The 18,731-nt window shown below is 30.8% G+C and overlaps 1 protein-coding gene across 1 annotated transcript; it reads left to right on the top strand.

Annotated features, from left to right (window-relative positions):
- Positions 1 to 12,051: 12,051 nt before the first annotated feature.
- On the top strand, positions 12,052 to 15,813 carry LOC124843957 (uncharacterized). The gene is made up of 5 exons (XM_047320798.2): positions 12,052 to 12,244; positions 13,370 to 13,487; positions 14,017 to 14,116; positions 14,597 to 14,683; positions 15,443 to 15,813. The coding sequence occupies exons 1-5, from the start codon at positions 12,184 to 12,186 to the stop codon at positions 15,590 to 15,592; spliced, it is 516 nt and encodes a 171-aa protein (XP_047176754.1). The 5' UTR covers positions 12,052 to 12,183; the 3' UTR covers positions 15,593 to 15,813.
- The last annotated feature ends 2,918 nt before the right edge of the window (positions 15,814 to 18,731 follow it).

Below are 18,731 nucleotides of genomic sequence, written 5' to 3'. Positions count from 1 at the left end.
TAGTATTTTGCAAAACGACACACCAAAGGGCCAAAAACGCTGAATCGTTATCTTGATTTCATGTTTCACAGTTTGCATCATAATAATGGAGCCAACTTTGATCATGACAGTTATTACAGGCAACAGAAATAATGATTTTGACACAAAAAAAAGTTTTACACGACTCTTGATTTCATTGTTTTATTTTAGTAATAAAAAGTATGTTTGTGATTAAATGTAAAAGAATTAACTAAAGAATAATAATAATGATCGTGATATGAGTATAAAAAATTATAGAAGTATATAATGACAATTTTGGTTATAAATTTTTACAAATGAATAATATATTTAAATTAGGAATAAATTTAAGGTTTAATTTTTAATTGATTGTAAGATAATATTAGTATTTTTTTATATTATCACATTTATGTGAAATGATATGAAACTCATTTTAAGTTTTTTTTTGTATTTATTTTATTGTAGTTCATAAAATATTTTAAGTGTTTGTGTTGTCATTTATTTTCTTTTCTCCTTGTCTGTTAAGAAATATGTTTTCATTTTGTCGTAACAAATAATAACTTATTTTCTCTATATTCTAAAAAACCAAAAGGAAAAAGATAAGCCAAAGAGAAAAATTAAAGTAAAAAAATGTCAATTGATGTGAAATAGAAAAAAAGAAAAACTTAGTTAATATATCTTTTTGCACAAGTTAATTTATTTTCATGTTTAAAAAAGAAGAAAAGATGACATTAGTCCTACTCTAATGTATCCATGACATTCTTTCTTTGAGGATTTTTAATGTAAGATGTTATTATATGTTATATGTAAATATATTTGAGTTGAATAACCTTTATACCTTTGTCGTTAAAAAATTAAATTTAATTTAATTTCAGGTAAATGTTTAACTTTTTATTTCTATTTGAAAATAAAGAAAAACGGAAAATGTGAAAAGAAAACTTTCGACTATTTATAATTATTGAAAAACATAAGAGAAAGAAGTCTAATTTGTGGTAAGCTGGTAAAACTATTCTGTTAAATCTGCAAAGATTCAACTCAGTTATTTTAATGATGATCATAAATGTTTTTTAAAATTGGACCCACTATATTCAAATTAGTTTGTAGTCTCTTTCTTCAACTCATGTGCTATATAATAGAATTAAATTAAAAATATATAATATATTCAAAATTACAGTCTTAGTGCTGATAAAAAAACCAGTATTAATTGTATAACATTTAAAAAACGTGCCATTACAAATAAAATTTCATTAAATATAGAAAGTATATCTTGAAGTCACAACTTTTCAAATGACTTTTATATTTATATTTGTTACACTTGATCCAATGAATTGCTACTGCAACATTATTTGAATTGTTTTGTTTAACTAAACATGGTAAATGATCTGCTGTAAATTAATATTATATAACATTCATAATTAATATTGTTTGGGATGCAAACTTCACCAAATGAGATCTGTAACTGTGCCGTTACATGGTGGAGAAGAATTCATCACATTATTAATTTTTCTTAATATTTAATAAAAACTATTTTAACACATTTTTTTCTATTCACTACAAAATAAAAATTGTAAAACGACACGAGATTCGTTGAATGGTATATGATATCTATAAAAAATATATTTTAAACAGATTTCAATTAAAAAATTGTTTCTAAAGATATAGTGGAGTGTATTTTTTTTTCATTTCCTATTCTTTAATAATCTAATAATTCTGGGTAAAGCCAAGAAAACGTGAGTTTCACGACGATCGAAAATGGTGAGAACTAACTCAGAACCATCAATTAAATATAGGATAACAAATTGAGATTCGACTAAGCAATCCATGCATTAAAATATTCTATAAAATATGTTAAAATGTGATTACACTTAGGTCTTTTGATAAATAATGTATGCTAAATACCTTTGGCCCACGCAGACAGATCAATATATTAATGGATTGATCACTCTCTTCGATATTTTTGTTGATTATATTTGTCAATCACATTGGTAGATCATTATGATAAATAAAATTTTCGATCTTTTTGGTTAATATTTTGATTGATCGGTAAATCAACTAATGGTAATCACGGTAAGATACATAAAAAATATTTACTTTAACAGTAATAATTTTATTATTAATATTAATAAATTTCTTTGTAAATGGAAAATATAATAAGTTTATAAAATGTGGAAAGTTAAATAAGAAATTTTGGTAGCTTAATTGGTAAAAAATTTTGGTGATAGGTTTAAACTCTTTTTTACCTTTTTGTTTAAAAAAATTAATTAAAAAAACGAAAAATTAAAATAAAATTTAAAATATTGATAATGAAGAAAGCATTTAGATTTGAAGACATTATTGAGCAATCCATTATGTAAGTGGTGATTAAGATATTAAAATAATAAATAATATTAAAAAATTAATGAATAGTAAAATTTTTGGACTATAAATAGCCATGAGAGGGGAGGCTATTTTGCACAAAGAGAGGAAGAATCAAGTGAGAAACCTTGAGAAATAGAGAAGAAAGAGTTAGGCAGAAATTTTTAGTTGCAAGAAGAGTAGAGGCTCTGGAAGGTTTTTCGGGGAAACAAATCCGGAGCAAGAGAAGTCTGGAATAGAGGTAGGGGAGCTAACCTTTCTAAGCTTTTATATTATAATTTAGTATTGTTGTATTACTATTCACGTCTTAAAATTCTGTGTGAATACGGTTAATGCTTACTGTATATCTATCTATATTGAATTTCGGTGTTAATATTATATGTTGTTGTTTTGAATCTGTAAATAAGAAATTTGTTAAAAACTAGTTGAGGAACACTTTGGTTAAGGAAAGACTTGATACTTAAGTTGTCCATTGTGACACACCTCTCTTTCCTGAAAGTCTACTCGATATGTTTTTAACTTAAATCTTGTTGTACAGATTGAGTACTGTTAAATTATTGTGCAATATATCTTGTTGGAATGAAAATTTCTGATGAATTCATGTTATTGTGGTATATATGGAATTATGAATTATAATTGTGATCGTAGAGCAGCCCTGGTCCAATCCAGTAAGTTGTGACTAGTCATATGTACTGACGTTTATGGTGAGTTTGATTCGTCAAACATTTGATTCTTCTCCGGTGACCATTTATGGTGATATTTTAGTATTGTTAATTTATTTTGTGATGTATTCAGTTTGTATGATTTCTGTGATGATTGTAATTTATTATACTGGATTTGAATTTATGCATCTGAACATGATATGAGTATTATGGGGAGATTTCGTAATGGTATAATGAGTTGAGGAATGTGAGCATGGTATGAGTCTCGCGGAGAGATTCTGTAATGCCATGGTATGTGTGTATATGTTGATGTTGAGGGTCCCGTAGTTAGAGGTTATCCTGATACTCTAATAGTCATCCAGTCTCAAGTTGAGAAGGATGAATTATGTGGTGAGAGAGGCAGTAGGTCCTGGTCTATGTGCCGGTTTTGGACATAGTGTTGAGGACTAAGAAGGCATTACAAGAGCGTAACCTCCCGTTGACCGCTCATCAACATATCATCGGGATAAGTGTCTATTGGGTATTGTGGAATGGGTGTCCATTGAGTATTGTGGAACGAGTGTCTATTGAGTATTGTGGAACGGGTGTCTATTAAGTATTGTAGGATGAGTGTCGATTAGTAATTGTGGTATTGTTGGATGAGTATCTATTATGCGATTGTGGTATGATGGTATGAGTGTGTCTCACATAATTATTATATGAGGTTTGTTGAGTGCATCAAAGTAAATATGCATGTTTTATAAATGATTGGTTGCATGTTAGCTCACCCTACTTGTTTGTGTTTGTGTTTGGGTATGTGCGATGATCGTATAATTCGTTATACGGGAGCAGATGAAGGAATGTCGTTTGACTCACTGCCAATGAAGAGAAAGATAGAAGAATAAAGTAGAAGAACTCAAGTTATAATTTTGTAGTTGAAATTTGAGTTTAAAACATGTATAGACGTATATCAACTATGAATTTTTAAGTGTGAGATTACGGGATGCTACCGTAAATGTAATGTTACAATATATAAATTATGAATTATCAAGTGTGAGAATTTGGGATGTTACAATCACAAATACCTAACTATTGATTAAGGTAAAACTTATAATAATTACTATAAATAAAGGTTTAATGTATAGTTGTTGACATATGCATTATAACATTTAATATTACAGTGATTGGTTACCTACTGACTTTAAAATCAGAGTACGGTATCATTTGAGTAGTTTTGAAAATATGGGAGATTTTAGACACCAAACGAACAAGAGATAGAAGAGATTCAAGACAAACAATTGAGAGTACTCAACAGATCCTACATAAATATTTTGGTGCTCAACATTGGGCCTAGTGAGCATTTTTTTTAATCTCCAACTAATCATAAGGAACATCACAAATCATGTAGTAGTGGAAGACGTCACCGAGCAACATATCAACAATTTAGTCTTATCCATTCGACCTTAATCATTCAGACTCAATTATTTGGCTCGACTATTCAACCTTAACCATTCAGCTTGAATTTATTTGTCAAATTTTCAATCTTGACAATTTGGCCTTTCGGCTTTAACCTCTCAACCTCGATTTTTCTGTCGACTTTTTATTTTTGACAGATAGAATTTGCCATGATCATTCGACCTTATTCAGTCGACCTCAACCAACCGGTCTATTCAGACATTTAGCCTCAACCAACCGATATATTCATACATTTAGCCTCAACCATTCGGCTTAATCATTCGACCTCAACCATTCGGCTCGGCCATTCGACCTTGATAATTCAGCTCGGCCATTTGACCCCTATCATTTGGTCTTAACCTCTCGACATTGACTTCTTTATCGACTTTTCAATCTTGAAATGTTAGTTCAGTCATTCGATCTCATTTAGCCTCAATTATTCGGTCTCACCCATTCAACCTCAACTATTCGTGTAAAATTCAGGAAAAATATTTACATGAGATAGAATATATAATAAATACCAATATGTATTTAAATTATTATTGTTGTTATTATTTATTATTGTTCTTGTTATCATCATTATTATTATTATATTAAAATATTATGATGGTTTATTAGAAGCCTTATGTTGGAAAGTGAAGTATGTAACTTAAGTCTTACCTATAATGTTTTTATTTAGATTTATTTCTTTAGTTATGTCTATAAACTCTAAAATTATAATGTTTTTTTAATATTATTATGTAAAATACCAATAGGATGCTTTACACGTATGTTTTTTATTTGCTAAGTTTCAGTGGCTAAAGTGTGTGAAATGTTGTGTTTGGTGATGGGAATGTAATTTTAGCTTTTTGTGCTTTGATTGATCTTGTTAGTAATGACACTTTTGGGCTGAGTGGAGGCATGTGTCTCTTTGGGAGCTGACTCTGAGAATTCCATTTGTGGTCTCTGGGATAGCAGCAAGGAATGAAGGCATGTGCCTTAGCAAAAAGTGAAGGGGCTTTGAGAGCTAACCTTGAGAGGTCTTTGGGAGCTGACCTTGAGGACTTTAACTATGGTCTCTAGGAGAGTAGTTGGGAGTGGTGGACTTGATATAGCTTTACTAGAGGTGAATTTTGTCGAAGAAGCTTGTTGGAACAATCGGTACCGTTATAGAGTCGCGCAGCGGAATAAAATACTTAGAAAGCGTGTTACGGTCACAAATCAAGTTTAATGGTCTGTTTTAGAAAAACAATTTTCTTAGAGAAAATTTATCAAACAGTTGATATGCGTAAAAGATAAAGAGTGTAGGGAATAGAAAATCACACAAGCAATTTTTATCTTGGTTCGATTCAAAAGAATCTACGTCCAGTCGTTAATCACTATAAATAGTGATTAACCTTTTTCACTAAAAAGTTATTTAACAGATTACAAGAAATAGTGAATAAAGCAGATAAATAAACCTTCCTTCGACGAACGAACCGGAAGAAGAACACTCTGCCAACTCGAAGAGAACCGCTCCGACTATCGACAAACGAAACACGAGCTTCTCCTATTCACGAGACCAGGCAGAGCACCTTGCTAACTCGAAGAGAGCTTGCTCCGACTATCGACACACGACACGCGAGCCTCTCCTGTTCACGAGACCAAGCAAGGGAACTTGAACTATAGCTTCTGAGAACTTCCTCTGACAAACAGTATTCTGCAAGAGCTTCTGTTCAACAACGTTACATTCTAATTTCTCCAAAACAAAATATATAGCCAAGTACACTGAATGCCAAAGGTCAGCTCCCAACTGCCATGAATAATCGATTATTGTAAGTGATAATCGATTATTCAAGTCCGTTACAGGTTTTCAAGAATGTGATAATCGATTATATGATGTGATAATCGATTATTCAAGTATGACTTGTGATAATCGATTATTGCTTAATCATAATCGATTATTGCAGGTTAAAAATGCAAGTTTTACAAGGTTTACAAGAATTTCCTACTACATTTAATTTCTACAACTTGCTTTTAACTAATTCTAATATCTTCTTCAACTAAAACTTCTTGTAGCATCATCAAAACAAATTTCTTCAAGATTTACCAATACTCCTTATTGGTAACAATCTCCCCCTTTTTGATGATGATCAAAAATTCAAATTTTAAAAGCAAGTTTGGCTTACCTGCGAAACATACAAGCTAACAAACAACAATAAGGTTAGCAATACCTATAATAATTTATACTTCTCCCCTTGTATTATTCTTCTCCCCCTTTTTGATCAGAAGTAAAAAGATCTGATGTTAAAGGCTCCCCCTAAATATGATCTCCCCCTCAATTAATCAAAAGATGCAATTCAAAACATAAATAAAATTGAAATTTCATAACATGAAAGAGCATAATACCTCATATATCTTCCCCTGAATGTAATAATCCCCTTTTAGAAACAGACTCAAAAAAAAAAAAAAAAAAAAAAAAAGTTTTTTTTTTTTTTTTTTTTTTTACGAAAACTTAAGATAATCGATTATTACTTTAAATAATCGATTATGTGCAAGCCAAATTGTCAAAATCCAAATTTTTGAGGACGAGATAATCGATTATTACTTTTGGTAATCGATTATTTACGTTAATTTCCGAAAAACACAAATTTGGGCCAAATTTTCAACTTTAAGACACATCTAACATTCATAAATTATTTCAAGGCTCTTAAAAAATACCAGGATACCATAGAGTCTTCTTTTCCTTTTGAAAAATTAACCTGCAAAGCAAAACAATAGAGTTTTGGTCCCCATAATCTCATTTGGGTCCGTTGAGGTTAGAGACAATTTACTTTATAACAGGAATCCAAGCATATTTTCCATTTGGAACATCAAAATGTTTAATTCTACATTTGTTAGAAGTGTGCCCCTTTTTCATACAATAAAAGCATGTGACAACATTTGGATTTCTATAAGACACAGTTCCTTTTTCAACCCATACCCTACGGGTTCTTTTAATTTGGTTCTTACTTTTAAAAACACTTTTGTTTTTATAAACCTTTCTAACAGTTATAGGCATTTCAACATTATTATTTCCAGTTGCAACTTCAAGAAGATTTTCAAGAATATCAATATCAAGCATATGATTCTTACATGAAAGACATTCAACAGGATTTTCAACATTTGAAGACTCTTTCGTTTCCAAGTTGCAAATTTTATTTCTCAAACTTACTTCCTCATCTAATGCCTTCTCATATTTAATTCGCAATTCTTTAAATTCCTTTTTCAAATTTTTATGAGCAACATTCAATTTTTCAGATTCATCAAGCAATTCAAGAAAAGCTTTTTGCAAATCAAATTCACTAGATTCAGAATTAGAACAACTTACTTGGCTTGCAGTGTCATCAACATTAGCTGTCAAACATAAGTTTACTTCTTCAACAGAATCACTTGAACTAGAGGTGGTTGATGCATTATCCTCCGACGCAACGTGAACCTTTTTCTTCTTGTGAATTTTCTTTTCTTTTCTTTCTTTACTTCTTTTGTTGCTTGAACAATAAGCTTTCACATGGCCTCTTTCACCACATCCATAACATCTCAAGCTTGAAGAGGAACCTTGATAGTCCTTCTTTTCCTTCAATATTTTGCTTTCAGATGATTTATCATTGGCCATCAAGCATAGATTTTCTTGCTCATTAGAATCGCTTGAGCTTGAGGAGTTTGATGTAGAGCATGAATTCGAACAAGTCAACTTAGCCACATTCGATACTTCATCATGACTGACTCTTAAAAATTCCCACATTTCCTGAGCACTTTTATAAACAGATACTTTGAAGAAATCATCAAGGGTTAGTGCAGATAAAATTATGTTCCTAGCCCTAACATCATATTGTGTTATTCTATTTTCATCCATAGTCCACTGTAAAAATGGTTTTTCTACCTGCATATCATTTACAAAAATAGTGGGAACAATTGGTCCATTTATAACAACTTCCCAAATACCCCTGTCAATAGACTCCAAAAATATTTGCATTCTAATTTTCCAAAACGCATAATTTTCCCCCGTAAACAAAGGAGGTCTATCAATAGAAGCACCCTCAGCATAAACTTGGTTATGACGGCCCATTTTCGAAAAAATTTGAAAAAATATCAAAGCAAGCTCTGATACCAATTGTTGGAACAATCGGTACCGTTATAGAGTCGCGCAGCGGAATAAAATACTTAGAAAGCGTGTTACGGTCACAAATCAAGTTTAATGGTCTGTTTTAGAAAAACAATTTTCTTAGAGAAAATTTATCAAACAGTTGATATGCGTAAAAGATAAAGAGTGTAGGGAATAGAAAATCACACAAGCAATTTTTATCCTGGTTCGATTCAAAAGAATCTACGTCCAGTCGTTAATCACTATAAATAGTGATTAACCTTTTTCACTAAAAAGTTATTTAACAGATTACAAGAAATAGTGAATAAAGCAGATAAATAAACCTTCCTTCGACGAACGAACCGGAAGAAGAACACTCTGCCAACTCGAAGAGAACCGCTCCGACTATCGACAAACGAAACACGAGCTTCTCCTATTCACGAGACCAGGCAGAGCACCTTGCTAACTCGAAGAGAGCTTGCTCCGACTATCGACACACGACACGCGAGCCTCTCCTGTTCACGAGACCAAGCAAGGGAACTTGAACTATAGCTTCTGAGAACTTCCTCTGACAAACAGTATTCTGCAAGAGCTTCTGTTCAACAACGTTACATTCTAATTTCTCCAAAACAAAATATATAGCCAAGTACACTGAATGCCAAAGGTCAGCTCCCAACTGCCATGAATAATCGATTATTGTAAGTGATAATCCATTATTCAAGTCCGTTACAGGTTTTCAAGAATGTGATAATCGATTATATGATGTGATAATCGATTATTCAAGTATGACTTGTGATAATCGATTATTGCTTAATCATAATCGATTATTGCAGGTTAAAAATGCAAGTTTTACAAGGTTTACAAGAATTTCCTACTACATTTAATTTCTACAACTTGCTTTTAACTAATTCTAATATCTTCTTCAACTAAAACTTCTTGTAGCATCATCAAAACAAATTTCTTCAAGATTTACCAATACTCCTTATTGGTAACAAAGCTCTTTGGAAGAGTGGTGAGAAGTGACACCTGTGTGATTTTCCCGTAAGGTTCAAGGAAAAACAACAGAAGTAGGCTCTATTTGAAGACTCCTAGGTAATAGGAAGGAAGAATGGCTTTAACTTTAGAGGTAAGATGGTTTTGGATGGTAAGCTACATGCAAGGGTTATGTTGATTATTGACACTCTTGGGCCGAGTCTACATGCATATTCATTGTTGTTGGATGATACAATAGTAATTGTTATTTTATCATGTGTTATTGTATGAATTAATGAAATATTGAATGAGGCGTGTTAAGACATTTTATTATATATATATATATATATATATATATATATATATATATGTAAGTTTAACTATTATGTTTTCTTTTAAGTTAGCCCATGCTTATATGTTTGTGATTATAGTTGTCGTTTGTAATGATCGTATGACTTGTGTTATACGTGAGCAAAAAATAATATTGTAGATGATGGTGTTGATGCATATCAGTTAGGGCTGGTGTTGATGCATATCAGTTAGGGGCTTAAGGATTGTTTCAAGAATGCATTTTCTTTTATTTTGTATAAATTTTAATTATTAAATATTTTTAAATATTTTCTTATTGTTTGAAATAAATTTTATTAAATGAAACATTTATTTGATGAAATAAATGAATGTTTTTAATTTTATTTTATGATGCAAAATACATACATTTAAAATATGCACGAAAAATTTCTAAGTTTTTAGTAGTATCCTAAGTGGTGTTATAATTTGGCTTAAATTTCTCTATCTACTTTTCAGTCTTGATATTTCGGCCACAACCATTTAGTCATAGTCATTCAGCTCGACCATTTGGTCTCAAAGATTCGACCGTAACTCTTGGCTTTACCATTTGATCTCATTCATTCGGGTTCAACCATTCAACCTGAATTTATATGTTGACTTTTTCAATTTTGACATTTCGACCTCAACCTATTGGCCTCGATTTCTTTTGAACTTTTCAGTCTTGATAACTCAGTTTAGTTAGTCGGTCTTATTCTTACGATTTAGTCGGTCGATCTCAATCATTTGGTCCGTTTTACTTATTTGTTAATCTTCTCACTCACTTTTACCCAATACGAGAGATTATACTTATATTGAAACCTAAAAACCTTTTTTTATCATGTTTCTTAGTCCTTTTACTTTAATATTTGCCATCTTACTTATTTTTATATTGAATTCATACTTGAACCCTTCTAATCTTAAATCATTCTCCTTATATAATAGTCATATTATACTAAAGATTTTATAATTATTATGAAAGACTTTAGATACACATTGAATCTTAACAATTTTATCCTATTTATATATTATTTTACTATTTTTACCCTAAACATTCCTCCTATCCCTTTTACTTATATACTAGTATAATAAGTTATACATTTTTGTACTAAGGAAATAATCAATCATAAAAAAAATATAATAAATAATATAAACCATAAATTTTATATTTATAAACTATATTTTTTGTAATTTAACTATCAAATTCGTCTCCGCGGAAAAAAAGATGACAAGATAACTGGGAAAGATTTTGGTTAAAAATTGAAAAGCATCTCGATACTCTAAAAAGAAAAAAAAGTATTCTTTTAAAATAAAAATAACTTAAGATTTTTTAAATTTTAATCTATGACAATTTCATTTGACTGACTAGTTACAGTCGAAGTCAACTATTATTAAATCATCATGTCAACACCAGCAAATTAAAAAAAAGTATTTAAAAGTAAATTATTTTTAGTATATTAAGATTAATTTGTGTCCATATTGAAGATAATTCTTTTCAAAATAAAATGAGAATTTTTTTATTACCTACATATATACATGAAACTTGTTTTTTTTCTCTTCAAAATATTTACAGAAAAACAAACAGAATTTATTGGATTTCAGGTTTACTTTTACGAATGAAAAATGGTCCACGAAACTTTCAACACCAGTCAGTTAGTTCAGGTTTTAACGTTTCATTCTAATTATAGCAATCAGTGTGCGGTAACGTATGGCAAGTGCTTTTTTATCCGTTAATTCACCATGTAAATAAAACAAATAAATAATTAGGTTTTGAATGGTATTTTCAAAACAATACCAATGTTATTGTAGTGAAGAAGATGATTTGATTTGGTTTGAAGTAGATAGAAATACCCTCTTCTTTTCTTATTTAATTAAGGTTATATTTAACCAATTCTCTATAAATACTTTAAATTTTTTTAAAAATATAAACTAAACGAAAGTTATGTATAGGGTAAAATGATATTTTGAGATAAATTAATAAAATATCATTTTTATAATTGGTATAAGTTAATTTTTACTTTTTTTAAGAAAAAAAAACTTTACTTTTTTGTATTTTATTTGTATAAAATTTGAAATGTAAATATTAGTTTAACAACGACAAAAAAGATAGATGTCCATAAAACAGAATAAAAGTAAACTAATGGGCCATGGCAGAGAGAAACGAGCCCAAAGCCCAACTTCTTTAACGGTCTTGTTAATAACGAAAGTAAAACGAGATCTAGCGACAATATCGAAGCGCAACACTAGAAGTAGTAGGATCTGTTGTTGTCCCTGTTGGTTTCTACGACAAGCAAATCAACACTAACAGAGGAAAGGAGGGAAGAAAGAAAATCAGAGTTTTATTTTGGCTTTGCAGAAATGGCTACTCTATCAAGCTTCATCGCTTTGCCGAAGAATCCTAAGACCCACTTTCTCTCAGGTGATCACTTCCATCACTCTCATCATTACCATTTCCATACCAAAAGGGCACCACTCTAAACTGAAAAAGCTGTTCCCTTTTTTCTTGCATTTTTTTTTTCTCAGTTGCACTTTCCACTGTTTTCCTTTAGATTTTTCTGAGGTTGTTCACTATATCAAGTTTGCCACTTTTATTTATGTGTGCCTGTGTATTTTGTAATTCTCGGATATTCCGTGAGTCCCTGTTTTTTTTTTTGGGTTCAATGAAAATGGAGGTGATAAGTGTTTTTGGAATGGTTTTAGTTGTGTGTGAATTTGGTGTTTGGTTCCCAGATTATGGGGAAGTTTGATTAGATTCATTTAGTTGGATTGTGTTGAGAGATTCCTCTTTCGTTAGTCTATGTTTGTTTTGGGGGTGAAATGAAATTGTGGAAGATGAGAATGTGAACTAAACTTTATTATTGTGTATATTGCTAATGTACATTGCTAATTTTTTCATTCTAACCTACTGTAGCATACTGAAAATATATTTCATTTTGAGGAGGTGGATGATACATGCATGCTGCCTTCTTCTTTTATGTTTTGTTTTAGAGAAATATATAATTCGTCTGCAAAACATGCTATTGTGTGATGTGTTGTTCTGGTCCCCAAAAGTTTCCATAAGTAGAAATTGATCCCCATAGATGTGAACTTGTTAGAAAGTTTATAGGACATTGGTAGAGTGAACTTTTTAGCAAGCCAACATTTTCACGACCAATTTGTGCATAAGAAAATCTTCGAAGACCAAAAAATACAAGTAACCTCTTTCGAAGATCAGTTTATATTTGCTCTTTGTTTTATTTTGCCTTTTGTAATTGTGTTGAAGTCTGTTTATATGTTAATATAATTTTGGAGAACATAATTGTGATGCCAGGGGATGCAGTGATTATATGGGTCTTTTTATCATTACAGGTTTTAGAGATTTTTATATATCTGTTCGTGTGACAAATATCTTAATGAAAAACCTTTAAGCAAAATTCATGGAATAAAGAATGGTGTTTGATCCTTGCTACTGTAATTATAATGGTAACTTATTAAAGTTCAAGATATCCAACAACACCCCCTTTTTAATGATTTTCCAGAAATCTAATACTCAGATTAATGTCAGGTTCCTCATTGATGCCGATGGACAAATGCTTCTTGAAAATCAGCTCTGGTGAACAATTTCCAGGCTCCTCTTTCAGAGCTAAAACATCACGTAACCAGCCACTTGTTATTCGAGCTGGGTAGGATGAGTTAACCTTCTTGTGCATTCTTTCTCTGGGGTTGGAGTTACATGACTGTTTGGTATAAATTTAGAGGATGATTTGGGATGTTAAAATAAAACAAGTGACATGCAGATTTTCAAAGAGAATGCTATTTCTAAATACTGAAAAAGTACAGCAGTTGTCTTAATAACCTACAGTACATGAAGCAGAAAACAATATCTGAGCCACCTTATCATGGATGACTAATTGATAAATAGAAACTGACTCCTATTTTCCCGTCCTTAGCTAACAGAATAATGAACCAAGTAAAAAGCACAAATAGTAAAAGCAGATGACTTTATCGGGTATCACAAATATTATTAAGCTACAGCTATTCTCGTTGTTTCATTTTGTGTTTCTAGTTAAACAGTGCCGTGATCATCAACTGTACCTTACATTTAACTCATTTGGTTGTCTAAAATATTGGCTTGAGCATAATTTAAACAAGTTGGTATACCTTTTGGCATTGTGTAACTTTATAGTGTTTCTAATCTCTCTGCTAGAACAGTGGTGATGGTGGAAGATCAATAAGTGGAAGTATTTTTGTTGGTGGTTTTGTATTGGGAGGACTAATTGTTGGAGCATTGGGTTGTATTTATGCACCTCAGGTATGTCTGCAGAACCAACATTTTCCCTTTTTAACTCTTCTTATTTCTTTTGACTTATCATTATCCATATCGTGTAATATTGTCTGCTTAACTCGTGAAGAATGTACTTTACTTCACTTAGGTCAAAGTTTAGTTTTGCTCAAATCAGATGTGAATATAATCGTAACATCATTTACACATTGAATTCTGTATTACTTAATTTCCATCATTCTTTTCTTGTAAAGTTGCAAGATAGTAGTACCCTTCATTATTAATAGGTGTATCAAATTTCAATATGCATCTATTTATGTCAGATTTCTTTGGAATCATCAAATCTATGTTGCTTTTCAACAATTTTTTGCAATGGTCTTATATATATATATATATATATATATATATATATATATATATATATGTCGATTTTTTAACTTGAAAGATTGTTTACTGAATGTAAGGTCAGGAAAGAGATTATCTTTGACTTCTGTGATATTAACTTTGCAGATAAGCATGGCAATAGCTGGAGCAGACCGTAAAGACTTGATGAGGAAACTTCCAAAATTTGTGTACGATGAAGATAAAGCTTTAGAGGTCTGCAAATTTCACTGCTGTTACTCTTTACTTGAAAGTTGAGCATTTTTCTCATTGAGTGTGTCTGAATGTTTATTATTGAAAAGGAAGAACCTAGTTATATTTATTATACTAAATTCACTCCCCCCCACCGTCAACACAAAAAGGAAAAAGGAAAAACATTACCAAAAATTAGTGCCTTGTATAGGCGCTCACGAGTATATCCGACAACTGAAATCAATGACCAAAATATGAGTTGTGATGAAATCAGAAAATCTGCATGACCGAGGACAATACTTACACATAAGTAACTTTTATTAAAACTATCACATTGACATAAAAAGCACGATATAATAAGCTAAATTCATTGTTAATATAACTTATTGTATTATGCAGGTAGTGAAGGTAAATCCTTATAAATTATGAAATATATCAGAAACTAAAAGTAACTATGAAACCACATCAGGGAAAAAGATGGGGGGCGAGGGGTGTGCATTTCTGAGATACAATGTAAGTGTTTCTATAGTGGTTGTGGAGTGTGAAACATCTTTTGGGGAAGAAAATGACTCAGTAACATATCTGCGAGTTTATGGTGTGTGGTTGGATATTGTTTTTCCTTAAAAAGAGTGACATGATATATCATTATTGATTGATACGCATTTGTTGATGAAAAAGAACCTGTGACAATTGTACTTATCCATTAACTTGTCATCTCATTTGGTCTTACAAACTAATATAGTTAAATTACTGTTTTTTTTCTTTTGTGAGTGATGAAAACAGAAGACTCGCAAGGTGCTGACTGAGAAAATAGCGCAGCTGAATTCTGCCATAGATGGTGTTTCTGCACAGTTGAGGTCAGACGTAAGCCCAAACGAAGACCCAGATGAATTGGCAGTGAACTCAGAGGAAATGGAAGCTTCAGTACAATGAAATCATTTGATGATATTTGAGCTCAAAATATCATCATCTCTCCTTTTCTTAGTCAAGAAAATATGAACTTTGGTTATTGGTTTTAAGTTTTAGGAGTTAAATTTGGTTATCTCATTTAACTATTTCATCTTATAATGGTTCATTGTTTACGTACAGGATATATCTAGTGGAAACTTTTGTTTATTGTGAGAGAAATAAGAATAATTGAATATATTAATGTATGCAGTTGTCAAAAGTTGATTATAGCAAACGTATTTATTGGATGGGGTCATATGCCAGAATCTTGGATTTATTTTTATGTTCACATCTCAGGTTGTGACATTGACAAATTTATACCAATAATTCATTTTGGTCGAAAACTTGTATTTTTACTAACATTTCAAGCAGATACCTTGTATTCATGAATCTAACAATTGAAAGAATACGATGATTATGATTTTCTTCTTTTATAGTCACCAATAATATTGTCCCACGTTTATATGCTTGTCTGCTTCACTCTTGACCATTTGACAGTATCTATGGGTATTTTTATGAAACCGATATGCAGTCTTTTAAATGCTTTTTTAATAATCCAATGAAAATTTTTATATACACTTTTAACAAATACAAGAAAAATAAAATAGTTTTTCATTAGTTAAAATTAAGATACACACAAACTGAAAATAAGATTTTAAAAAAGTAATATGAAGACTTATCTTACAAATTAACTTATATATAAATTAATTTTATTTATGATTTTTTTCTCAAATTTCATAGAAATTTTTTTCTAATGGAATCCTATTTATCAATCTATATCAATATTTTATTATAAAATAAAAAATAAAAGAATGAAAAAAATAATAAGTTATATATATGTCTGTGAATTTCTTCATCAGAAAAATATATATAAATAAAAAATATATATTAACTTAGGAGTGTTCCAATCCATTTACAACATTTACAAAACAGCTGAAAAACTGTTATAAAAGGAATATTAGCCTTAGATTTGGGGCCATTCTTCCTGCATGTCTTTAGTTTTTCCTTGCACCTCCGTAGTTTCTTCTTACACCCCCATAGCTCAAGTAAAAAGATTATTTTACCTCTATCTTCTTCCTATACTATTCTTTCTTCTAGTAAAGCAATTACCGAAATAATTATTGAACATAAATTAGGAAATTCTATTATACATTATGTTGTTATAAATAAATTAACATGAAATCGCGTGGTGTAAAATAAGAAACGTGGGACTTTGTATGTTTGTTAATGCCACTTTATAAAGTATACAATCAAAATGTATTTTTTTATTTTACATCCAAATTACATAATCCGAAGTATAAAATTTGTACTCTAGCTTGTATAGTTTAAATTATTTCCAAATTAAACATTCTAAAACTCAAAATGATAAAAGGGTAAAATTGAAATTTTCAAATATATGGAATTATTGTGCCGGAAGAAAGTACGAAAGGGAAGTAAGAAACGCCCTTCGATTTGATGATTTACCATCAATGATAACCCAAGAAGAAAATTTGTCTCCGAAACAGCCTATTATACTACATTAACATAACATTAAACCTTTTAGATTACTCTTGTTCTATAAAATTTTAAATCTACATGTTTGAGGGTGTATGAGATTGAGTGTTTATTTCAAATAGTTTTTTTATTTATTCAGATACTTCAATCAATTGAACGTACGTTCTTTAGATTCTTCTATTGATTAGATGTACTTACAAAAAATATTATGATGCTCAAGTTAGTTCGATACTCAGTCAATTTAGCAACTATGATAAATGCGTGGTAAAAATTCCAACAATTATACTTTAACTTGTATTTATAAATTTTTCAGTAAGTTTTTCATTAAAGTTAATCTAATTACAGTCTAATTTTGTTAAACATAATTATTGACTTGTTTAGTTTACTTAAATGATTAACTAAATCTAATCCACACTGAATAATTTCTTTTCAGAGATTGGGGTAGTATAATCAGTATGCACCCACCAGTACACATATAGTACATGTGTGACATCCTAAAATATAGTAACCACATCATATAATTTAGGAGTCAACATTCCCAATAAAGAGAACAGTTAGAGTATGACTTGCAATTAAATACAGAATTACAGTCATCCAAAATATAATACAGAGTTTTAAACTTAGACATTTTAGAGTATTTAATCTCCAAAGGTTTAAATATCTAAATCCTAAGTAGACTGTGCAGCAGCATCATTCTCCTCCAGCTCTTGCTCCAAGGAAACCTCCTCGACAACATCTGCTCTCATCCAAGTGGATGATCATCGCAAAGAAAAACATACAAAAGCAGCACACAACACAGAAGCAAGGGTGAGCTAGATATAAAAAGCATATAGTACAATTAATTGATGTCATCATGCTAAATCACATATAAAAGAACAACTAACAACATACCCTTTAAAAACATGACTCAAACACTCACACGACTCATCCGGATTTGTATAACTATCGAACTATTGGTCGTCTTTGCACTTGCGTAGTTCAGCTGGCACTCCCCAACACTATGCAAGGTAAATCCCCCAATCTGTCTATGTCTAAACTCTAAGACTATAGACGAGGACCTCCCTCTACTCTCACCACTTACACTGCTCTCCTCTATCTGAGTATGAACAGTGCTTCGAGTGTAGGGATAGACATACCAGTTCAAAGCTCCATACAGTTATACAGAACAACATCAACACCACACACAACCACTTTCAGTCATCTCACCCTGAGATGTCCAATTCATACTCACATACATCATTATAGTTCACAACCACATTATTTCCAACCACTCATACCTCATACATAATGTACATGAAAATCTGTTAAGCAAACAATATTAATCATACATTCATATACTTTCCACATAAATCTCATCATACTATGCATTCCAAACATCCCACATACAAGACAATCTGTTAAGCAAACAACATTAATCAATCCAATACACATTACCAGACAATAACAGTCCCAAGAGAACCACTAAACAACACAAAACCCCGTAACTCATACTTAGACAAAGAAAATGGCTTTGAACCCATCACCAACAGTTCCGGAAGGGTTCAAAACCTCCAAAACGACTTAAGAAACGTCCAAAACGGACATCCAGAACTCCAAAAACTATCAAAAACAAAGACAAAACAATTTTCTG

Source organism: Vigna umbellata, chromosome 10 (genome assembly GCF_029865625.1).
Source record: "Vigna umbellata cultivar VRB3 chromosome 10, Vumbellata_1.0, whole genome shotgun sequence".
Lineage (NCBI taxonomy): Eukaryota > Viridiplantae > Streptophyta > Magnoliopsida > Fabales > Fabaceae > Vigna > Vigna umbellata.
Note: the sequence above shows the minus strand (reverse complement) of the source record. Positions and strands in the feature narration are given on the sequence as shown.

Coding starts and splice junctions, on each gene's coding strand:
- LOC124843957 (XM_047320798.2), top strand. CDS start 12,184: ATGGCTACTCTATCAAGCTTCATCGCTTTGCCGAAGAATCCTAAGACC. Junction 12,245..13,369: donor TAAGACCCACTTTCTCTCAG/GTGATCACTTCC, acceptor GATTAATGTCAG/GTTCCTCATTGATGCCGATG. Junction 14,117..14,596: donor GTTGTATTTATGCACCTCAG/GTATGTCTGCAG, acceptor TTAACTTTGCAG/ATAAGCATGGCAATAGCTGG.